This window comes from Mandrillus leucophaeus, unplaced genomic scaffold, assembly GCF_000951045.1.
Source record: "Mandrillus leucophaeus isolate KB7577 unplaced genomic scaffold, Mleu.le_1.0 Scaffold727, whole genome shotgun sequence".
Classification (NCBI taxonomy): domain Eukaryota; kingdom Metazoa; phylum Chordata; class Mammalia; order Primates; family Cercopithecidae; genus Mandrillus; species Mandrillus leucophaeus.
Window position 1 is genome coordinate 1,099,212 of NW_012107886.1, and position 25,585 is coordinate 1,124,796.

At 41.6% G+C, this 25,585-nt stretch overlaps 1 protein-coding gene across 1 annotated transcript in view; it reads right to left on the reverse strand.

The window, feature by feature from the left end:
* The window catches only part of ITPR1 (inositol 1,4,5-trisphosphate receptor, type 1), a 354,179-nt gene that overhangs the window by 113,355 nt on the left and 215,239 nt on the right, over positions 1–25,585 (reverse strand). Inside the window, exons 38-43 of the mRNA XM_011965454.1 lie at positions 24,366–24,477; positions 18,865–18,897; positions 10,755–10,790; positions 9,160–9,207; positions 3,113–3,245; positions 954–1,144 (exon numbers count right to left, since the gene is read on the reverse strand). Coding sequence (XP_011820844.1) covers positions 954–1,144; positions 3,113–3,245; positions 9,160–9,207; positions 10,755–10,790; positions 18,865–18,897; positions 24,366–24,477 — 553 coding nt within the window. The remainder of the gene's footprint in view (positions 1–953; positions 1,145–3,112; positions 3,246–9,159; positions 9,208–10,754; positions 10,791–18,864; positions 18,898–24,365; positions 24,478–25,585) is intronic.

The following is a 25,585-nucleotide window of genomic DNA, read 5'->3' on the forward strand; positions in this document are numbered from 1 at the left end:
AGACTCTGAATTTCAATTCAAGGCCAAGAATATGTCAGGTCAAATATATATGTCAGGATGAATTTTATGGTAATGTGGACTGTATCTCTATAAAGCTTTTATCAAAATACATATGGGTGTGTATGTGTACACAAGTCTGCACACAGATACACATCCAAAAAAAAACTCTTATTCAGAGAGCTAACAAAGAAGGAAGAGTGCATAAAGGAGGTATTAAAAATATTTAAAGGAATCATATATAGAAGTTATATTATTTATGTATTATTAAAATTCATGTTCTAAGATGACTGTTGTGGGAAAAAAATGAAAATTGTTTTTTTAAGGACATCTATAAAAAGTGAACTAGAAATAGAATTTGAGTTTTTATTATTAGTTTTAAATATAAATCATATCTACCTTTCAAAAAGTCATCTATTCATTTCTGACTAACATAGCCTGGTGTCTCTTTTATTTCAAATTGGTTTGGCTTTATTAAACTTTCAGTCAAAAGGTAGAGAAACTTCTAGTAAGCAACAGCTGCAGTATCTACAGATACATAACAATTAAATCTTCTAAATATCACACACAGTTCAAACTCTTTTGGTTATCCCGTGATGAGATCCCCTGCAATCTTGGATAAAAACTATAAATAAACTTCATGCAATCATTTACTCATTCAACAAACATTTATGGAGTGTCCACTATGTCCTAGAACTTACGCCAATTTCCTTTGCATATTCTCAGTGTTTTATCAATTTTCAAATGTAACTCAGGTTTTGGAACCAAGTCTGATTTATGACCAAATGATCACAACAGGATACCAGTAGAATTCATTTTTCAAAACAGAATTTTGTGCCCTCAGAATGAGCTGTCTCCCAAACAAGCCTTGGTACCACCCAGGCATCTGGCTCCCAGAACAGACTCTCCTCCTGCTCAGCAGGGATGCCACACCCGCAGCCAAGCTGCCTTCCTACCTGGATGGTGGTGTTGCCTCCTTCCAGAAGGGCAATGGCCAGGAGAATGCTTTCATGGAACACTCGGTCACTGGATGCGTTCATGATGAGGTCGATAACTAGATTGGAAGCCCCCTCCTTGTCAAGGTGACACTGAACCTCGGCCAGACTCATCTCACCCCTGCTCATAGAGCTGGATCCGGAACCTCCCCCTAGGAAGATGGAATATTGTTTTTACTAAGCATAATCAGAACAGCTAATGTTTGCTGCATACTTACTACGCACCAACACTTTACGCACTAAATGTTTTACCCATGTTCATCTCTTTAACCCTTTTAACCCCACAAGGAAAGTATTGAGTATTAACACACAGATGAAGATGCTTGTCCAAGGACACCAGCTTGTCAGCAGCAGAGATGGTGTCTGAATTCAGACAGCTAAGATGCAAAAAGAATGATATATTTCAAGCAAGGGACCTAAAGCCAGCCAGCAAAGACTCTCCCTTACATTAAACACAATGACTGGTGGCAGAGTTCAGAACTGGTTTCGGAAACAAACCAAAGTCAAACACTTCTTAGAACACTCTCAAGGAAGCTTAGCCTATAATGATCACTTTAGCCCTCTTTTTAACAAGCCCACTCTAACCCCCAACTTACTCTTTTCCATAATTTATCGGTTCATTCATTCAACAAATGTTTGCTCACTGCTTGGCATGGAGCCAAGAGCTGGGGATAGGGGAGTGAACAAAACAAGGTTCCTGTTCTCACTGCACTTCAGAGGAGATAAGTATACTTAAGAAGAGAGGGCCATTCATTTAGAATGGATTCTGACTGTGTTTGGAAGGTACATATTTAAGGACTTGCCTTGTATTACTATTGGCAATAACTAAAACATGAACGCACATGGAGAAATGGGCTGATCAGCTTCAAAAAGCAGAAAATTGTCTATCTGTCCTTTCTTGCAGAACTCAATTCCAGTGTCACCTCCTTTATACTGCTTGTCCTTGACTTGTCCTTATATCTATAGCACAAGGTAGAAATTGGGTTGCACATTCTCTCTGCTACAGCTTCTCAGAGCGGAGTCTGTCTTGCATTTCCAAATCCCTGTCATGATGCCTCCCCAAGGGCTTCACATAATTGTTAAATGACCTCACTACAGAAAGTAAAGAGAATGGTTTTGAGAGATTATGTGAAGAACCTCTGCATCGATTTTTGGACTTGAAAGGCCAAGTTCCCACCTCTCGGATGCCTTGAGAACTGCATCTTCATTGAGGCTCGCATAACTCCATGAACTGGGCAGCTATGCTTCCAGTTTTCATTTAGGGAGAAATCCAAGCTTCCTCCTTAGCATGTGCTAGGACAAATTAAGTGTACACTGAGTATTTCTGTGCTATGCATGGAACCCACCAAGGATCTGAAGCTACCCCACAGTCATCACCATAAGACAGGAAATCAGGCACCTCACATCTGTGCTGAGCACTGCCTAAAAACACAAACTCGGTAAGACCCACCTTTGAGTTCCATGTTTTTGTATCTTTTACTTGTAAGTGTGCTTAAACCGATTTAAAGTAAGCACTTCTGTACAGGGATGTTTTTTGTATACTTCCATAGGAGTTTGTGGATGTACACGGCATTAGAATTAGATACACCAGGCTGAAATTACAGACCAGCCACTGACAAGCTTCCATTTCCTCTGTGGAACTGGGATAGACTGTACCTATCACATGATGAGCAGCTGGGAGGAGAAAAGAAGGTAAAGAATGCAATGCACTTAGGAAAGCCCCTGGCACTCAGTCAATGTATAATAAACGGCAGCTTTCACTATCCTGGGTGCCAATATCCTCATTATTTTACGGAAAGACAAGAGTCCTAACAACCACAGGACAAAGTGCAATAAAATCAAATCCCTCAAATCATTCAAATATCACCAAGATGGTCACTGCATGGGAAGGAGGAGCAAAAGGCTTAGCCACTATCTAGCTGCAGGGAAATGCTAGTTTGCAGGAAAATATGTTTAGACATCAATTTGGTGGTAGACCAAAGACAAAACAAGTTGCTAAAAAATACACTTGCAACACAAATTCATCTGTTGTTAGTGTTTCAACCTGTTAGGAGGAAACATGCAGCTATCATAGAACACACTTGATTCACACATGAAGCTAATTACACCACAAAGCCTACCTCCTCCCCCGGGCTTGCTGGGTCCTCCTGGTGACAGTGGGCCATTGCCAAAGCTGGTAAGGCTCTCTCTTCTTCCCGAAGGTCTGATGTTTCCATAGTAACGGTTGACCAGAATTTGCCTGAGCGCCTCACCCTTAATTCAAACAGGATAATAAAATCAGGTTCTGCATTTAATGCATAACTGAGTGACGAATATTCAAAACACACAGGGGTACTCAGTTATAATTGGCCCAGTTTCACTTGGCGAAAAAATAAATTATTAATAGAAGCATTTAGAAACTCTGAAGTTAACTTCAATATTTTCTCAGAAAACCAGATTTTTTTAAAAAAATGGTAGCAATCTAAAATATTGACTGAAGTACCCTCTCACACAATGATAAGACAGAACAGTAATTTTGAAGGACAACTAACAATAACAAACAAAAATCCCTTTGGGGTAAGTTGATAAAATTAAGACAAATTGAAAATGCTTACAGGTCAGCTTCCACATAGCAATATAAAAATGTTATTTCAAGCACAAGGTTTATTCCCAAGGTCCAAAAAAATATTAAGATTTCAGAGTAATAGGGTAAGATGATACAATAAGCCAAAAGTAAGCCTTTCTTACAAAAATAGTCAATGGGCCAAATGTTTTAAAAAACAAAAGACAAAAACAACAAAAACCTCATAATGCTATAGGAAATAAATTAGTGGCATGAGTGGCAGATATCAAATATATAAAAAAACCCATCATAGGTAAAATGGCATTTTGTCTGGAATCTTCTTTAAAACAATACAGGAGAGAAGGGGAAGCAGCAAGGGATATAAGTGAGACAAGAGTAGGCATGAGTTGACAGTTGCTGTTGAAGCGGAGTTATGAATGAGGGGTTTTGAAACCTTTGACTCCTTTTATACAGATTTCAACTTTTCTATAATAAAATTTGTTAAAAATATAAGTATCAAAGAGTCCTGAACAGGGATACAGTAACTCTTTGTAATTACTCTAACCTAAAAAACCTCCATTGTTCAGTAATAATGGGGGATGCTGGCAAGCAGGTAACCAGAGCCAGCATGCATTCTGCATTCTCAGCTCTACACCTTCAGCCGCGCTTCTAAGGGGCCCTAAGATCACCTCCCAATCGGAAGGCTCTAAAAGTCAAAGGCTGTAAAAATTTTCCCTGGACTCTTTTCCAGAATGAAAGTAGCAAGGCATGGAGTTCCTCTGGTGCATCATCAAGAGAGGTGAGGGAAAAGAAGTCTGGCCGAGACGAAAGGTGTTGAAATGGAGCAGGTCTCTAAAACAGAGACTCAAGAGTTCTTTTGAAAAGACCTGCAACTGAACCATGAGTCAGTAGAATTTAAAATGATTTGTTAATAAGCTCTGAGAATAGGTCTGGAGATTTCAAGTGAGGCGTTTGCAAAACAAGACGGGAGGGAGCAGATTGAAGCGGGGACCCTGGGAAATGGGAGGTACCCTGGGAGAAGTGGGGGACCAAGGAAGAAAGGAGATAGGCAGGAAACTCCTGGCTCCTGTCAATCATCAAAACCGCTGAAAGTCCCAGAAAAGGTTTATCTACTCTTTAATTCATGCTGCTAATTAAAGATTCCAGGGACAGATTGGGATGGGATAAACAGGGGAGACGGGAGGGGCCTGATTTTTAAATGAATGTGCAGAAAACAAAAAAATCCCAAATTTCCTCTTTCCATTCCACCCACAAATATGTCTCTCTTCATAGTTCGGCAAAGGAGGGTAACTTCTATCAGCTCATGAAACTCATTTCTCACTGGACCAACGGTAAATTCAGAATTCCAAGAGTGCTTCAAATGGGTAAGTTACTTGTGATATTTTAAGTACTTTTCAAATAAACTGCTCACAGGTGGGGAAGAAAGTTTCAGTGCAAGATTCCTTAATGACTTAGAAGACCCCATTCCGGAACAAAGATACAACTTTACTGGTATTCCAGTCTCAGGCACCAGTGTAAACACATGAGCACTCTCTGGAGAAGTCACTGGGAAGACAGTGATTTAAAAGGCTGACTTCATAAGAGAAGCACAAGTTTTAAAGCTACATTCAAGAATGCCTATGAAGAAAGAATTGAGGGCAAGAAAAGGTTGTCTCCATGTTGAATATGATAGATTAAATATGTTGAATATGACAGATTAAATATGTTGAATATGATAGATTAAATATGATTTCCCTTTTTAAATATCATAATGAATCTATTTGATTCTCTTTCAATACGACACAGACTTTGAGTTCCAGCAACAGAAGTGATTGGCAGTTGACCATCCCAAGTCTCTAACTGAATCCCCTCTGGCACTGTGAGAACATTGTTTGAGTGCTAGACGGCTGGGCTGAGACCCATAAGCTGCAGTCAGGGAAGACAGCCAACGTAGCCATCGCAACAGGAATCTGAAAGTGCATAGGGTTGAGTGGTCAAGTCAAAGGCAGTATGGCTGTGACCAGTCAACAAACACACATCTCTTAAGGAGGTCTCATCTGGAGCCTGTGCACCACAATTCCACTTGGAGCTAGAATGACTTGCTTAGATTTTCAATTTCCGGTGGCGGCTTTTTTTTTCTCCCCCTCCTCATGGTTTTGAGGGTGAACAGCAAGACCCTGGTCAGTCTGCAATCAAGCAAGCAGGAGGTAATGAAAGGAGCACGTGGACGCCAGGAACAGGAACTCCACATTTATGCAGTCTGGATGCCAAACTCAAGTTACAAAGGGATCTCACATTACCATTTTGTCTCTCCTTCAACAGAAAAACCCTAGCAGTTACCATAGCAACTGATGCATCAAATGGTACATTTTCCCCCATAAGAGAATATCATGAAATGTGCTCATTCTGGGGAAAAGAAAAAAAAAAAAAAACACATTCCACCCCACAAACTTTTTTTTTTTGCTTTTAATTATAAGGTTTTTGGCACATACTCATCTCACCTTCTCTACACACACACACACACACAGAATTAAACTGCAAGGAAGAAAAAACAGAGAGCAAGGGTTTAAAAAGACGAGATGCATTCCTTTTTTGAAAGAATAAAGACTGAGAATTATAGGTAAGAGGGGATAGAAAGGAAAAATGGATAAGAATCATTAAAAGTTATGCAAATCCCTAGTGTGAAAACTCGGGTTCAAGGAAAATTCTGTTTTTCTGAGACAGTGGTTTAATTTAAGAAAAATTAAAATCTGCAGAGAAAAGCCTTCCTAATCATCTTGATATAAATTACTCAACAGCACTAAGCTGTTCACAATGTACCAGGCTGAGAAATCTGATTGCAGAGAAGGAAAAAAAAAATGACTTCTCAAATAACGTCACTTCTTCAGCTTTAACATTTGGCTGTGCAACCCTTTTTAAAAATAATACCAGTTTTTTTCCAGCAGTTTACACCTACAGTATGCAAACAAATATCAGATGTTTGTCTCAGTCAGAAATTCCCACACATTGTTACCTAAGATTGAGAAAAGAAAAAGTCATTTGTAATAAGTGTCACATTAAAACAATGAAAATTGGTAGATTAGTGATGTGGAGTAATGAAACCAAGCTCCTACCTGGTCACTCTACCAACATGTGTTCCACTGATACCAATTGAACTAAATAAGTGAAGGAACTGCGTGGGAAGAGAGCCAGTGTTGAACAAGGCACTAAGGAGTTAACATTGCCACACACAAAGGAGAGAGAGAACTGACCTTTTCAGTTTCCCAGGTTCCAGCCACTTAAAGATCATGTGCTTCAGGCAAGATCGCCCTCTCATGTGAGCTGTGAGCCTCTCACACCTTAGTCAGCATGAGGGTAGCGCCTCGATTTTAAAATACCTTCTTTCTCCTCTTGCTGTCTACAAAATCACCTCAATGTTTCAATTCACAAGGTATCTACAAGTTAATATCCCTTATCATATTCCAGTCACTGTGCTAAGAGCTTCATGTGCACAGCTCAGTGTCCTAAGGTATGGGGACTGTTGTCACTCCCATTTTACAGCAGAAGAAACTGAGGCATAGGGAGGTTAACTTGCTCAAAATCACACAGCTAGTACCTGGCAAAAGAAAACCCCAAAACTTGAACCTGTTTCTAATTATAAAGTTCACGGGCATAGGCAGCATTCAATACCAAGTCCTCTGAGAGCTTAGGACATGAGGGACAGCTGTGTGCGTTTACCAGCTACTCCTAGGACCTAGGACAATTCTAAAGGGTAGGCAAGGATGGAAAATAGAAGAATGCAAGGTGCCTTGGGCCATGAAATGCAGGAGATACAGGAAGCTGGAGAAGAAGGACTATAGCATCACGTCCTGAATTCTGCTGAAATGCCAACTTCCTGGAGCTATTCTCCAGTCCTAGTCTGAGAAATCACAAAGTTGATGTCTCTATCAGAGCAAGAAAACAAAAGGGATTTAGGATGCAGTGGGACTGGGCAGGGGCCTGGGTGTGTGAGCAGAGTAAAGGTGCATCTGGCTCCCCATTTATCTCAGGCATCAATTCTCCAAGACAGGCGGCAGGTGGGGAAGGTTAATGGGTACCAAAAAAAAATGTTAAAAAAATGAGTAAGACCTGCTATTTCGTAGCACAACAGGGTGACTACAGTGAACAATAACTTAATTGTACGTTTTAAAGTAACTTAAAGAGTGTAATTGAATTGTTTGCAACTCAAAGGATAAATGCTGGAGGGAATAGATACCCCATTCTCCATGGTGAGTATTTCACATTGTGTGCCTCTGTCAAAATATCTCATGTACCCCATAAATACATACACCTACTATGTACCCACAAAAATAATAGAAAAATTCTCCTAGACACCAATGATCATAGTTCCAAGACAGTCTTCAGAGTGACAGGTCATTTTTGAACTCCATGACCTTAGACAAGATGTTGAACATCCCAGAATCTCAATGTCCTACTTGTGAAATGAGGATGAAGCCTGTGTCACCAGGACATCTGGTTATCTTCCCAAAAATGGGCAACATGAAAATCAGTGCTGTTGGCATGCTCATGGATATATACAATCTTCTAGAAATGGTTTGGCAAGGCACAATCAGCACCTTAAGAACACATCTACCCCTTGGCCAAGGAATTCCTCTTCTAGGAATTTATTCAAAGATGCACACATTCATTCATTTCTTCATCAAAGGAAAAAAATGATGAACCACCTGTCAATTTGGGGAATTTCAGGCAGCTGTTAACTTTCAAAGATTTTCAAAACAAATGCTCAGATACGGTATTTAATGACAAAACAGGGTACAAAAGTTGTATACTTAGAATAATCCCAATGACAATGCAAATGTGCCTGTGTCTGTTAGCACATGTGCTCATGTGTATAAAAAAATGGGTAGAAGGAAATATTAAAACATTAGTGGGGCTGGGCATGGTGGCACACACCTGTAATCCCAGCACTTTGGGAGGCCAAGGCAAGGGGATTGCTTGAGCCCAGGAGTTTGAGACCTGCCTGAGAAACATAGCAAGACTCTGTCTCTACAAAAATAAAAAATAAAAGAAAACTAGCCGGGCATGGTGCCTACGGTCCCAGCTACTCGGGAGTCTGAGGCAGGAGGGTCTCGAGCCCAGGAGGTTGAGACTGCAGTGAGCTGAGATCGCACCACTACATTCCAGCCTGAGCAACAGAGTGATATCTGTCTCTAAAAAACCACCCAAATAACAAAAACATTAGTGGCTCTTGTGGCTAGGTAATATAATTATGAACTTTTTTCCATTATTGTTATTATAAATTATCTATCATGGTCATCAGCCATTACAGTTTTTCTTTCTTTCTTTTTTTTTTTTTTTCAACATTTCACCTAAATAGAAAGCCACCACAGAAAAGAAAAAAGGACATGAAAAGCTTAGTTGGTCATTATTTGGAGGCCAGCTGGTTACAGTGCTCTGATCAGGTAGACAACAGGCAGAACCACTATTTAGTTTCATTTATATACATGGCTGTGATTGCTCTTGAGTCAATTAGTGCTTTAACAATATCAACAACAAAAGCTGCCTCTCAATCACAGTGTGTGGTTGATGGAGATGTGATGGTCATTGATCATTAGCTCCCAATACCCAAGACTCAAGACTACGTACCCTTTTATGGTCTTCCAGCTGCCGCAGGGGTGGACTTGGTTCAAGCTCCTGCTAGGCATGCAGAAATTCCATTTTAAGTACAACACTAAGGAGACACTACCATCTGCAGCATCAGTCACACATAAAATACGTTGAGAGTTCATATATAGACAAGAGTTACACAAAAGGAGAATAGGTCTAGATTTTTGTTTTTCCCCCGAATATCCATGCTTGATTACTTTAGATGCTGCTTAATGACTGTCCCATACCCCCGACCCTAATGCACTGTTTAAAATGGGCAGACATAGGACTTTTTGGCCAACATAATTTATTGCAAAGACCATGAAGAAGAAGTTCTATATTATATGCTGTGACATTAACCCAAAAAGGGTTGTAATTCAAGGTTCAATCGGGCAGGTTCTTATGATTCATACATGCATCATTGCACAGCACATGCATAAGGACATCAAGACACACGCCTCTGAGCAGACACAGACATGGGACCACAGCTCTCCCCGCCCCACGAGTGCACAAGTCTTGTAACAAAACTGTTAACAGAATGAGGAGCTCCGATTAGGATATTAAACACTGATCATTAGAAAACACAGACATACAACTTCGCTATTCAATCATTTGTTCATGTTTCATTTTTAAGGCTTCTTTCAAATGAAGTACACTTCGTTCTAGCTTGAACTACGGTGATTTTGGAATAGTTTCTGAAATTAAATTTTGATACTTGGAAATATGTCTCCCCAAAAAGCTTCTCTATGATTTTACACACCTTAGGAAATGTTAGTCCCTCATTTAGTGAGTTTAGTTAGTAGCAAGAAGAATTTTTTTTTTTTTTTAACTGCATTGTAGGCTGGGCGCAGAGGCTCATGCCTGTAATTCCAGCACTTTCAGAGGCTGAGGCGGGCGGATCACCTGAGGTCAGGAGTTTTGAGACCAGGCTGGCCAACATGGGGAAACCCCATCTCTACTAAGAATATGAAAATTAGCCGAGCGTTGTTGCACATGCCTGTAATCCCAGCTACTCAGGAGGCTGAGGCAGGAGATTCGCTTGAACCCAGGAGGCAGAGGTTGCAGTGAGCCAAGGTTGTGCCACTGCACTCCAGCCTGGGCGACAGCAGGACTTTGTCTCAAAAAATAAAAAGATTTTAAAAAGTGCATTCTAAAATTACAAGTTTATTAGCAGCTTTTTCTACAATTATAAATATTATTTATTATTAATTTAGAATAACTTCAAAACTGCATCATCTCTGCACAGGACCCAAAGTCAATTTTGTATAACAGCAGAAATTGTTATACAAGCATCCTCACATGTCTCAACTAAATGTCTCATGATTAAGATGGTTCTGAGTGAGAACTTTCAAAGAACCATGTCCTGGCACCTGGAGGATGCTCAGTTTGGATCCAGCTCCTCAGGACTTTCTTTCTACACTGAGAGCCACATCCACGACAGCAATGATCTGTTTGCAGCCAGCCTAGAGACCTCCCTCCTACATCTACCACTGGGACAGACTCTTTGTCACAACAATTCAGACACCCAACCAGGACAACCGAGAGGCACCCATATTTGCTGGCACTGGCACTACAAATATAGGCAGGCAACACACCTCGGTGGCGTTCTCAGAATCCGGAGCGGGAGGAAGCTAGTTGGGAGTAAAACGAAGTACGTTAGTCATGGCACTTGCATCTTGTGGGCCACAGAGAAGTCCAGAGACCAACACGCAAGGACAAAACATGGAAGGAAGGATCAGAGATGAGGCAACCCTGCTGGATCACCGGCCGAAGTGGGCTTCAGCAATCAAGGTGACCAGATACCTTCAAATCAAACTGAATGTGGTTGTGCTGGAGGAGACAATTGACCTGCAATGGGGGAACACATCAAAAATAAGAACGAAACAAAAAAGTCTACCACTAACCAAGAAGGAATGATGCTTTAAAACAAAGCAAGTAAAAGGAAGAACCACAGCACATCCGTGTCTCGGTCCACAGAGACAGGGAAAGCAATAGTATGCGTGTCCATGGAGGCTCTCAGGGGAGCAGGGGTAGTGATGAAAGCAGGGGCCCAAGGCTAGGGAAAGTTCCACATGCCACATGTCTCCTGTGGGTTTAGGCTTTATCCCATGTCTCTCCGTTCTCCACATCCTGTCCTACAGCAGGAAAGAAGACCTAGGCTCCAGCTTGGGCTTCGGGGCTGCAGCCTCCCTGCTCCAGTGTCTCTGGGAGAAACAACGTCTCCTGCACTCAGACTGACTATGGAGATGAGTTTCCCACCCCATGCATTTCCCTTGGGGGCTTCATGGTCTGGGTTTCCTGGCCCCATCCCAGCCATGCCACACAGATACCACCCTCCCCCTTGATTTCACAATTTCCAACCCATGGATGAGCAACAAAAGGATGCCTCGAAAGGACATGCAGGTGAGGGGGAAGGGATGAGAGGGCAAAGAGGGGCTACACAAAGATATGCCTGGAGAAAAGTCTACCACTCCGTCTGCAGACAGTGCCGTGAATCTGCCCTCCAAAAGGACATGTGCCTGGAGCAGAGAAGAGATGTCAGATGGAACTGCCAGACCCCACCTGGACATCTCGGGACCAAAGTCACACACCAGCGGTGTGACTGGTGTGAGGTGTAGTCTGAGGCCACGGGACAAACCCAAGGCTCACGCTGCAACTGTGTGACCTTGGCCTCTAACAGAGCTCCAGCACATTCATCTCAGGGCCAGAAGGTGGCTGTCGGGTGGCGGGTCAGGGCTGGTGTTGAAAGCATGAGAGCAGTGACACTGTGAAATCTGGTGGTGTCTTCATTCAGCTCCACGCTACCCCTTTGGTAGTTTGATCACCAAGAGGGAAGAAAGCCTCTTAATATAGGGCTGCTATATTATGTAATCTAATGATTTCTGTCTTCTGTCTATTTCCCAATAGAGAAAATGAAAGAAAGATCCAGGGGATTAAACTACTTCGGCAAAGACAACAAGGGTTGCTCACTCAATTCTGGACAGATGACCTTTCATGCGTGAGCCCAACTCCACTAATCATAGGGAGAAAACTTGCCTCTGAAGCATGCAGCCTCCTGTTTGGGGTGGGGAGGGACAGTGCTGGTGGTAGGAAGGACTTGAGTGGGGGAGAAAAGTAAAAGCAGAGCACAGGTAAAGGTATTTTCAAAATGATAGAAAGATCACAATCCAAGAATGCATTTTTAACTCTACCCTTACATTCTGTACGCTAAAGAATTAAAACGGTGTAAACATTTTTGCTATCTTCCCTTAGTGCAAAACGAACATATGAGAAAAAGCAGAATTAAAGCAATTTCCCATGCATTTTAGAACAGACAGAGATATAGACAGAAGTATTATATTCTACTATTTGCATGGACAACCCTCCCACTACAGCATCCTTTATACTGATCCAGTATGATCAGAACAAAAGGATTATAGGCATGGATTCACCATAGGAATGCACACAGCTACCCTCTTACCCCTTTGCCAATCAAAACAAAAGCTAAAGAAAATAAAGATGGAACTCATGTGTCGTTTGTTTGAATTCTCTTGCCTGTGCTCTCTTTGTCCAGAGAAGCATCTCGAATTCTTTCAGAATAGAAATAGGTAGTATATATCTATTTCTTAATCACTCGGCAGGGATTATGTTTTATGATTGTACTGACACTCTATTTCCTCTGTTAAACTGCTGTTATGCTTGTTCTAAAATTAGTTTAATTAATTCTTAAAACAAAAATTAAATGTAAATTAATAACTGTCTTTTTTCCCTTGAAAATTTTATGAAGCCGTTTGAGAAACAGAGGATACTGTGCAGCTTCAAGAATTACGTCTAACCAGAAAAACACTTTTAAATGTGATCTCTTTATGGAATAGATTGGAAAACCCCAGAGCGCTGCATGAGCATCCTGTGACTATGGCTCATCCAGGGTTTAGCTCTGGTGCTCTGTGTGGCCCTGAGCCAGTCATTGAACGTCTCTGGGCATTCAGCTCCTGACCTATTCAAGGAGGACAAAGCAAATATTCTTTTTCTGTGTGTTTGTTTCTGAGACGGAGTCTTGCTCTGTCGCCCAGGCTGAAGTGCTGTGGCATGATCTTGGCGCACTGCAACCTCCACCTCCAGGGTTCAAGCAATTCTCCTGCCTCAGCCTCCTGAGTAGCGGGGATTACAGGCATGCGCCACCACACCCAGCTTATTTTGTATTTTTAGTAGAGATGCAGTTTCACCGTGTTGACCAGGCTGATCTGGAACTCCTGACCTCAAGTGATCCGCCCACCTCAGGCTCCCAAAGTGCTGGGATTACAGGTGTGAGTCACCACGCATGGCTGCAAATATTCTTTAGGATTCCTTCTAGCTAAAATACTAATTAATTCTTGGTTTATTTTCAGTAAACTTCATTTCACAATATCTAGCCGGCAAGTTCCCTGAATAATCCAACCCGCTGGGACAGAAAATGTTTCCAGGCATGGAAGGGGCCAGGCCACACGTGGTACCTAAGTTGGTAAAACCACCAATAGCCTATACTAGCACTTCCTCCTATAAGAATGTTGGCTATGTTTCCTTGAGGATAAGGTTATTTTACAGCAATAAGCTGTAATTTCAATAAATATAAGCACATTAATAGGATATGTATGTTCAAATAAGATCTGTATAAATACAATGTATAATACCCCAAGCAAAAGATAATGTTTAATAAGTGAATAAATGGAATTATATTTTTATTGTCACTATTTTTTTTTTTTTAACATGAAAGGTGAAGCCCTCATTGAACACGTATTCACGAGGAATGTTTTGAGGGCATGGGCTGTCTGAAATTCCCATGTTCTGTATTCCTGCTTAGTCCCAGGACCAGTCACTACATTCAGGTGCTGGCACCTCCAGTCAAAGCCAGTATCACACACCAACAGGTGATTCATAGCGATCTGATGTGGTCTGGTTTTGAGCTTAGAAACCAACTAGTGCCCCCTACTGCCTCTTCATATTTACTCTGCAATCTTAAGTCTTCCCAGTGTTTTTAGGCAAGGTGAGCAAAACCTAACAATAGAAAAATAACTCCCAATGACTGGCTTTGAAATAGAAATTCAAACTGCATCTCAAGTCTCTGAATCTTAAGTGTCCTTCCCGCATGAGGCCATGAATCAGGCCCTCATTATGGTACCTTGGGTAGTAACTGAATATATGCATATACGACACGGATCTACTCACTTGCAACACATAATGTACTTAGCATTTTATCAAGGAACGAGTTTCTACTATAAATGAAGAAAATTATACTTTATCATTCTTAAATGAAAAGGAGCACACAGACTTCCTAAGGTGACTATTTCTGGTGTTTGCACAATTGCAAGCACCCACATCCATCCATCCGCTTCATGTGTGCCTATCACAGACTAGCACAGATCGCGGCCTGCAAACACCCTTTGTTTTCTACTGCCCTCAGCAGGAATCCCCCTCCTACCCTGGGGTTTCTAGAATTTTCCTTTGAAATGGGATGTCTCTTTCTATGACTACCCTGATAGAAACTGAATGCAATTCAAAAAATATAACTGTATCACAGATCTAGTTATCAGCAAATCAAAGACAATTTGTATCTCCAGCTCCTTGAATCAGTCTTCAGAGTTCCTTTCCACTCACTCACAACCTCAGAGGAGACCAACAAACAAATAGCGAACAGGCTTGCAAATATGTTTGCTGGGTCCGGTCCTGCATGAGCCTCTGAAAACCCACACCAAGAAAACAGAAAGCTTTAAAGAAAATTGAGCTAAAATAGAAGTTATCTAGCATTTCAGTAGAGCAACTTTAAGTCTTCCTATCTGCTGAGACAACTATCTTTACTAACTGTATTTGTTTTTAGAAACAGAACTAAGCAAAAATTATTTAGCTCCAACAATGTGGTTTCACCTACATTTTATAGAACGAGCTCATTGGAACTCAATAGCAAAGTTCATTTTTTAAAAACACATTCTGACATGACCAAATTATACAACTTCAGTCATTATGGAATAATCTCAGTGATATACATATATATATATATCTCCACTGATTCTGCAATAGCTTCTGTATGTTCTGAGTTGAGTTTGCTCTGTGGTTGCCAGTGCCTAACAGTAAACAGCCCTACTGCATTTATTGGCAATTACTGCTGAAGGTCACACATCAGCAGTGAGCCTAAATTCCAGGAAAAAAAGCAGCTCTTATGTAACTGCTGCCTGAACGCTGGCAGGTACCCAACCCAGCAGTTCACAGCAATGTAAAAAAGTAGGACACCTCCATCCTGGGTTGGGCGTCATGAGAACGCCCCCTGAAGGTGAAATTTAATCATTCTGTGTTTCTCCCTTTCCCCCCCTCTCTGAATTTTACAATGGCATCTTTTGCCTGCAGAAGCAGCTCAAGGTAGAAGTTGAGGAGTTAACATATGCAGGCTGCAGCCGCCCTGAGTAGCTGGAATGTGAATTTAGCTTTTTTGTTGCAATGCAGGAGGGCAAAGTTGCTAGCTAGCACCAATGGCTCCAGAGATTCCACAGTTCCAAGGAGGCAGTGATTCAATGGGAATCACATCTCAAAAATGTAGAAACAGACACATCCATTGAACTACAGTACACGCTTTCTAAACACACCAATCCTTTCTACAGACATGTCTATGAAAACTAGGCAGACTACTGTTCTGCTCACCACCTCGGGAGTACTTCGCCAGAACTCTGTTTGATTAGCGCAGCGCTTTAAAGCTTAGGAAAGTAATTCACATGATTACCTGTTGGGGCCACTCACCTGTCATCACCTGATCTCCTAAGCTGCTACCTGGCCTCCCTGCTTAGGTAGAAGTCGCGGATTCCATGAGCTTCTCCTTTCTAATGTGTCTCATGGTTGAGAGCTGTCATCTTGCACGAACCTATATTATTATCCGTTTGCCCCCACAAAACTGTAATCTCCAGAATGGCAGACACTGTGCCCATTTGGGGCACCACTGAATCCAAATCCCCTGGACGTAACAGGCACTCAAATATTAGTCATATAAACCAATGTCTTTAGCACCAGCTGGTAACTGTTTCAAGCCAAAAATGGCTAGAGGAGAGAACTTTCTAGGGTGATGGAAACATTCTGTATCTTGATTTAGGTGGTGGCCACACTGGTGTACACATGTATAACAATTCATCCAGCTCTGAGCGGAAGGTACACCAACACAAGGAGTTTCTCTCTCCTCTACTCCATCTGTCCCCCGACCCCAGCCCCAAGGGATTAAGAAAAATCAGGGGGTAAGGATGGAGACTCTGCTTCTTTGTTTGCCAAAAAGCAAACAACCCTTCCTTTTCCTGGTTTCAAACAAAATTTTATTCTAGAAGGCAGCGGGGAAGACCCCATACCATGCACTTTTCTTGCAGGAAATCTACACCTCTGTCCTCATTTCACCCTGCTTTCTCAGAGCACTGACAGGGCCTCAGTAGGCATTGTGCTTTTTTTCAAGTTATTAAATGCACATCAAGTGGCCTTTATGATCAAAGCGTGGTGGCCCTTCTTCAATGGGCCGCTGGGCAGGCCCTACACAGCCTTGGGGCTATTCCCCACCACATTTAGACTTTGGAGCATGGGTGTGCAGTTCAGATGTGAGGCCCTGCCCTCATCCTGGGCCAGCATGAACTCTCATTAAGCTTCTGCAGACCTCCAGCTGTGGGCTGCAGGTTTCCAGGAGTACACACCGGCAAATGGCTTGGTGGGGGAGAAACCACAGGAGCTGCAGTAGCTTCCAGAACAGCATCAACGACAAAGGCCAAGGAGGCATCTCTGCTGAAAGGGCCAGATCCACCAGCCTGAGGGGCTGGGGACAGGGCATCAGTGTCCCGGCACTGACGGTTGCCAGGGGAACAACGCAGAGGGGGATCCACAGTTGCTTCTTCAGGGAATTTTCAAAGAATCTGAGTGGCTGCCAGAACATTCCTCTTTTATAAACAGACAGTATTCTATTTCCTAGAGTATAATTATAAACACACCTGCTCCAACTGTGGAATCTTTCCATAAGCGAGCAATAAACTCCCAGCCAGGAGACCCAAGTTCTATCTTGAGCAAGCAAACACATCAACTGATTACTATGGTGCAAAACAGTGTATTAATAACACCACAGACTCTGATTAGGGAAGGTTTTCCTTTCCCGACTTAATTTGTACTTAAGCAAATAGAAACTCTACCTCAATATTTCAGGGGGAAAATTTACATCAGTGAGGCATTTACAACGCTATGTAGAAACAAGAGTCTTAAAGGGTGCCAACACCAAATTCAGCATAGAAGTGATTTTTCTGGCATACAAATAACCCGGAAGAAGGAACGCTAAACAGGAAATGGCAAAATTCCCTGCAGTTATAGCAGTTAATTAAGTTGGTGCATTCCCTTTTGTTTTTCTCACCTTCCAGTCTTCCCAGAAGGCATGGCCCTCTCAACTGCTCCTGTCTAATTAAGGAAAAATCTGTGTTTATGGAATTTACTGTGGCAGAACGGTAAGCACATCGGGAAAGCCAGTCATGTGTTTGTCCTGATTTAGTCACTGTCTAGCTGTGTGAGCTAGGACCAGCCACTGAGCCTCTCTGAGCCCCGTTCCTGAAGTAACTGTGCAAATTCAACATAACTACTTATGCTGCTTTCTGTTTTAAACCTGTAATTCAAACTCTCCTTAGGGATATCTGAACCATTTCTTAGTATTCCTGAAATGACAGTGTATTAATTACAGTAGATACTAGAGTAGACAGCATGTTCTATTTGGTCACTCCATCTCATCTAAAGGCATTTGTTGCTCTGGCAAAAGAAGAAACAGAGATCTGAAGTAGATCAGAGAAGTGACTTTTAAAAGACAAATTAAGTTTTAGTCCAGTTTGTTTGATTTGCCAACCAATTAAGCCCTCTCAATTATGTACATGAATTCCTCAAATTAAATTTTTCCGGTAGCATTTACCTAGCATGTATCACAACCTAAAAATATAGCAAAGAATATTGAAAAAATGGACAAAACAGAAAACATTCAAGAGGCCCCCAAATCCCAAACAAAATGACCACTAATCAGTCTCCAGGGTAATTCTGGGTAAGGGAAACTAGCTTGATACATAAGTGCAGAAGCCACTGGATGATATTCAATTTCTGGATCTATACATAGTTTTCCTAGAAGAGAAGCCATGGGTACAGTACATTTCTAACCTCGCCGGTGAGCCTGCGGATGGAAAGTCTCAACTAGCATGTAGGAATTCACATTGCACTTAAAAAAAGTTGTATATGAACTCTCACACTCAATATTGTTCAATACATAGACCAAGAGAGTAATGAGTTTTCCTTTTTCACTACTTTCAGATTATACCAATGCTGTTGTATCTTTTGGCATCAGATGCTTTACTTACAGATAGAGAAAAGTTCTTTAGGTCAATTTCAAAACTGACTTTCAGAGATAGGTTAATGGCCAGCGTCAACCACCAATTCAGTTGAGATTTTAGACAGCGAACAATTAAAATCTTATCACAGTTTAGAGAGTCTTTATCTAGACTTAGATGAGATCTCCAAGGACTAATGGCAAACAAACTCATGGGAAATGCTAACACAGACACGACAGACTCCACTCACTCCCAGAGGGCACACCACACAAAGCCAGATACTCTGACGCTATGAGACTAGAGGAGGGATCACAGGGCTAACTGGGAGGGTGTCACAGAAACACCACCATGAGACATGAAAAACAAAAAACAACAAAATTAGGACCTCAGCATTATCCAATTCATCAATGGAAATTAGCTGGAAAAGAAAAAAGGGGAGAGAGAAAGAAGGAAATGTTAGGAAAGGAAATACAAGCCAGCCAAGTTTACAGACTTTACTCTTATTGCTGCTTTCTCCTTAAAGCCTTGCCAGACGGGTAACCATCCTAAGAGGCTTGGGCACTGAGGACATGGCCAGAGCTCACCGTGACATCTGCTTGGGACCAAAACGGACACGATGCTGCCATACTTTATTCACATGTCAGGCATCAGACCTCACAGGTCACTTAACCACGTGTGCAGACAGCCCTGCACTTGCTTATGGACATGAAAACTTGAACTGAGCTGGGAGCAAGGACAAATTCCCCAATGTTTTTTCCACAGAGGGTGGGAAAGAGTAGAGTGAAAGACTAGAGTAGAATTAGCCCAGTTTAGAAGAAAATTCTTTCCTTAGCCTCATTTTATGACTCAGTGGGGGGACAGAAGCTCAAACAGTACCAGCTATAACTTCAGCAGCTAATAAGACCAGCATATCCCCAGCCTGGTCCTGTGGATGATTAAAGGAAACTACATTCCCTCTAGGATGATTAGTGCCAACTCAAGTGATTAGTGACATGGGATTTATCAGCATCGTGTCCAAGAAAAACAAAAGCACAAGAGAAGTATCACAGTTATGCTTGTTTAGGGATAGATGCATGATACTCAACTGATTTTTTATTAGGCTTTGTTAACATTGAGTATATTTTGCAAATTTAAGTTGCTGTCAGAAACACTAGTAGCTGGAAATGTTAATACTTTACTCACCTGCAGCAAAGACGCTTTGGTAATTAATAGGAGACTGACAATGTAGGAAATGAAAGCCTAGGCATTACCTGAGGTCATATACTTTCTAGTACTTAAACAGCTCCTACTATTCAGAAGGGAAACAGATTTTAAATACATTCTGAGATATCCTTTTACATTAATTCCTGGCCTCCGAATTTCTTTCCAAAGCTTTTTGAGTAATAACTTAAGTCAACAGCAGTTTAATAATAATAACCTACAGTAAACAAAATCAGTTATTAATAATACATAAAATAACTATGTTTCCTTCTCAAGCCAGGTCTAGGGGCTTGAAGATTTTCTGAGAGAGTGATTCAGATTAAATTTTAGAGATATTTAGCTGTAGGAGATTATTTTCTTTTCAACACAGACATGGTTTAAATTGTAGATTAAAAGCAGAGATTAGTAGGCATTGCACACAGAGTGTTTGTAAAGTCCTGATATAATTTTAAAGTTTATTAACTTTGAATACCCAGGATAGAAAGACACTATAAGTATCATGCAAAAATATATTGCATCATTATTTTGGTGATAGTTTTAATATTTATTTTATATTTAACACTCTCTGAGAAGTACATGCATTGGTGGTCCTCTGAATTGTAGAGACATAAGAATTAAAGATGATTTTTTTTATTCCTAAGTGGTCATGATTAAAATCTCTGGCCATCTTCTTCAGTCAGCCCCTACCTTTCATCATATGTGATAATTTGTTGTTGTTGTTTTGAGATGGAGTCTTGCTCTGTTACCCAGGCTGGAGCACAATGGTGTCATCTTGGCTCACTACAACCTCCACCTCCTGGGTTCAAGTGATTCTCCTGCCTCAGCCTCCCAAGTAGCTGGGATTATAGGAGTGTGGCACCACGTCAGACTAATTTTTGTATTTTTAGTAGAGATGGGGTTTCTCCATGTTGGCCAGGCTGGTCTCAAACTCCTGACCTCAGGTGATCCACCCGCCTCGGTCCCCAAAGTGCTGGGATTACAGGCATGAGGCACCGTGCCCGGCCATGATAGTTCTTGAACAGGTACTTCTTGGGGGCACTGGACCCAGACAAGTGAACCAACTACTTGCTACTCACTAGCCTGATTCCTCTGTGTGGGAACTGATCAAAACTACAGATTTTGGAAGACCTTGGGACAATCACACTTTGTAAACTCACTTGTCATCTACTGGAGAGTGTTTTCAACAGTGTGAAAAATCAGCAAGAGCTGAAGACTAGATGTTTAAGTTTTGACACATTTAGTGCTCTCAGGGCTAATGCCTGCTATTGTTTACATAATCGTGTAACACAATGGAAACTTAGAGGTTCAACCTGTAGGTAGACCTCAAAACACTCAAATGGTGTCCATCTGTTCACTGATAATGCAATGGTGAAGAGCTAGGACTCTAGGATCAGACTGTTGGGGTTTGAACGCCAGGTTTCCTTGTTATTAACTATGTAACCCCGGGCAAATTCTGGAGCTCTCTGAGCCTATGTTTTCTCTTCCTTGCGTATAAAATAGTTAATGACAATAGTGGTATCTATCTCTGAGGCTGAACTGAGATAAGGTAGATGTGTTTAGTATAGTGGCTAGCACATGACAAGAGGTCGATCCATGTTATCATTGTTACTTATGACATAATCTAGGAAACGAGTGAATATCCATGACTTTTAAAAAGTGTAGGTCAGTCTTACAGTGATTCTATCATGTTTTAGTCTATTTGGTAATATGGGTGACAGTTCTTCATGGCTTTTTTCCCCAAGGCAGGGAGATCCATACAGGCACACCAATGTTTTTGAACAGGATAATAAAGAATGATGTCAACTTTCTTTTTCATCTGTGACCTTGACTAAGTACTCAAGTTGAATGAAATAGTAAAGATGGTTAAAGGTACCTACGTCTCATCATCTTTAAGGATTATTGCTTAGAAAAAAGGCAAGAAAACCCGGCCCACACATGGTGGACACCACCTCAGGGGAGGCTGGAGAGGACACTGCACTGGGATTCGGGAAACCCAGACTCTAGTCTTGCTCTCATATAGACTTCACACGTGACCTCAGGCAGTCTCTCAGCTCTGAGCCCCAGGCTCCTCGTATGCACAGGGAGAGTTGGAAGAGGCCATGTCAGGGCCCCTCCAGATCCTATTCTCTGGATGTGAAGGCTCAGGAGGGGGCAGAGAAGCAGAACAATTCTGGACATCACCAAGGAGGTGTCAGTCATGGGGCAAGCTCCATAAGAGGCCACTTATCAGCAAACGGGGATGGGAGGAGGGATACGGCCTCTACACTCACCATGGTGTTGTCCTCAGCACTCAGGCCAAAGAACACCTCATTTATTATATTGACTCAAGCGAACTGGTTTGCTTGAGAAAGGTTAGTTCTTTGGCTCCGGGTTATTTCTGCCCTTGAAAAAGTTGGCCTGCCCTGTGCGTCATGCTTCTTTAGTCAAACGGGGCAGCCAGTAAACCATCAAAAAGCATCTTCAAAAAGCCTTAGTGAGACAGACAAAGTGAATACCAGCTACCAGGTCAGAAGACAGAAATACTTTAGTGTCCCTTGTTCTCCTTCTCTCTCTTTTGAAGTTCAATTAATAGGAATGTTTAAGTAGCATTTCCCGGCAGTCAAGCATTGGGCCAGCAGCACTGCAAGTCTTGCAGGTTTAGAGTGGCTAACATGGGTTTCTAGAGCATCTTCCTTGGTTTCATGGCATTTTCCATGCTGGCCTATAGTTTGTTCATGTTCATGGAGGGGAATGACAGACCTAACCAGACTGGAAAGAAATGCCATCTCTCTCCAAGCCTCTCTGCTTAGGTGTTACTAATTTCTTCACCAGCTGAAAAGGATTTAACTAGACCCCAGGAACCTCTATGAAACTGTGATATAATTTACTCTTTCCAAGTGATCTCCTTTGAGGGTCCTCTCAACCCTATGCCCTTTCTTTCTCCATGAGCTTTATAACATGCATTACGATATTTCTCATGTGGCATCCCCTGGGGCCTGGGATGCTCTCTCCGTTGGCACTAACGGGTAGGGGCAGGGAACAGGGCAGCACACTTTCCATATGGCCTCAAAGACCCTGACATACTTGTCCGCCATGCAATCGAGACTCAGGAAACTCCAGGACAATGCTTCTACTTTCCAGGTTATAAAAAGACAACTGCAGGGAACTGCATGTATAATCACAACTTGTAACAGTCACTAGAATAGAGGCACCAAAGTTTACTTCAAATACCTCGGTTATAGAAAGAAACAGATATTCCAAATAAGAGAAATTTGTGGTCTCCAGATTTGAAAAATCAGGTTTTAGGCCCATGGATGCAAAAATACTCACTCAGCTTTGGTGGATTTAACCTTTTTTATGGAGAGCAAGTTTCTGTAACTAGATTCATATTTTATAAATGTTTCTGAAAACTAACTTTAAGAGAAATGATGATCTTGTGAAATAAACGGTTATTATTTATCTGTCCGGTAAGTGTATTCTCTGCCATCAGCCTTCCCCCGACCCCCCGCCTTTTTTTTCTTTTCTTGTTTTTAAGAGCAAGACCTACTAGGTGCCTATACAGGTATGAACAGGCCATCCCAGCACTTCTCACCTTACCAGGGGTCTTCACTTCTATCATTTACATTTATAAACTCTTGTCTGGCAGGTTTTCTCTGCAAAATTCCTACTGAGTTACAGAAACCTATGTTCTAATTAGTTTCTAAAAATGTAATGGAGATTTCTAGTCACGGAATTGCTTGTTGCTTATAGATTATGCCCCATGGTATAAACTAAGAAACCACATAATCTGTTTTCTGTTTTCTTATCCAAGGAGTCTCACTAGTAACATTGCTCTAATATTAATGAGAGAGAGGTTAGAAAGCAACATTCCTGCAGACATTTATACTTGCGACAATCTGGTTGTCACCATCCATTTTGACAAGGCAGGCTGATTTAACTATCAAGGCTTCTTCCTAGAGCTGAAAAAATGACTTACTGGGTATTTTGATAAGTCGGTGATATCAGCATATTTACCTACTCAGAAATTGTTGCTAAGCATAGCTGGCTGACCATTAGTGAACGTTATTACCTTCAAATGAAAATGGGTGAGACTTAAATTCATGCCCATGATTTGTTGCTGGGGGCTGAAAGGAAAGGGAATGGGATTGTTTCTGTCCTGCTCTGCCCAACATTAGAGGTGTAAGGAATGGAGCTGGTATATCCTTGCTCACTGAATATACTAAGAACAATCAGGTCACGGGACTGTCCATTTCCCAATCTCCCTCAGCAGTGGTGACGTGTATGCCTGCCTTAATTGCAGTTAGAAGTGGAGGGCGTTTCTTGGTGCACTGAAAGGATTGTGCAACATCTCATCTGAACGAGGCAAGTAAACCTACAGGTATGCTTAGCTGAAACCTAAAAATCAGAAACGCATACTTTGATACACAAGAGGCATTTGCTTCTCACTGGGAATTTAAATAGATGGAAAATCTTGTTATTATCACTTCTCTGACATTAGATTATGTGGCAAGCAGCCTATGAGAGACGACTAAGTATTTTTGACTTTTAAAAGAGAGAGTCATATGATTTAGCTCCCTTTAAGGGCTGGATAACCAGCTTTTTTTTTTTTTTAAGTCAGTAATGCCCGAGCTAAGATGGGCTTTTAAAGGTCCCTCCCTTCAATTTCATAGCAAAACCTGGTTTGACCATGAAAATAAAATGCAATACCTTTTCTCCATAGCCTCTATCTTTGGTCATCATTTCCCTCAGGGTCTGGAGGACCTTAATGCAGAGCTTCTCCTCATTTTCTTCTAGCAGCTGTTTTGTATGCTTTATTAACCTGAATGGGGGGAAAGCCATGGATTACGTCCTTGAAGCTAACTTTAAATTAAAAACACTTCACAAGCAATTTATTTTAACTAGTCCGTTAATGAACAAATATTTATTAAGAGCTCTCAGGTTAAACATACTTCAGGGCATTCCTAGAACTGAGAACAGCCAGTTAGCGACTGTGTCTCAATAGCGACACCTGCTGGTAAGTCACAGCAAACAGGCTCACTGAGCAGGAGTCAGCCACATACAATGGAGAGATTATATGGACAGAAGAACCGAGACAGAGGTCCACTCAGACCTGCTCGTATATAAAGCGTGGCTATTTATCCACTGAGAATTGCCGGTAAAATGGGTCAAATATGCCAACACTGTAAAAAAAGAAACAACTCATGAGGACGATGGTTGAGGCCAATACACACAGTTCCCTTATGCACAAGCTTGTCCTTAGAGGGGTCCAGAAAAGTAAGAAACTCATAGGCAGAGTCCAGCCCCAAGCTAAACAAACAACTAATCTCAAGGTAAAAAATTTTTTTTTTTTTTTTTTTGAGACAGGTTCTTATTCTGTTGCCCAGGCTGGAGTGCAGTGGCAGGATCTCGGCTCACTGCAGCCTCAACCTCCTGGGCTCAAGTAATCCTTGTGCCTCAGCCCCCAGAGTAGCTGGGACTACAGCGACGTACCACCACCACACCTGGCTACATTTTGTAATTTTTGTAGAGACAGAGTTTCACCATGTTGTCCAGGCTGATCTCGAAATCCTGGGCACAAGTGATTTCCTGCTTCACAAAGTGTAATATTTCTGCTTAATATGAGTTCTACTCAATGTAAATAAGCCAATGCAAACAAAGTTTAAAAGACACGGCAAAGACTAGAACAGAGACTTGCAACATTTTTGGTTCATATTGTCCTTCAGGTTTCAGTCATTTTTCATGCAGCCTCTATGCAAAATAAGACATTTAACAGTTACATTCATTAAATAATTCAGTCCTAACTTATTAAAGATTTATGGTCCAACAACTTAGTAGCCATCTGAAAAAATAATACATATAAACTGAGAAACAGGCAGGGCATGGTGGCTCACGCCTGTAATCCCAGCACTTTGGGAGGCCGAAGCGGG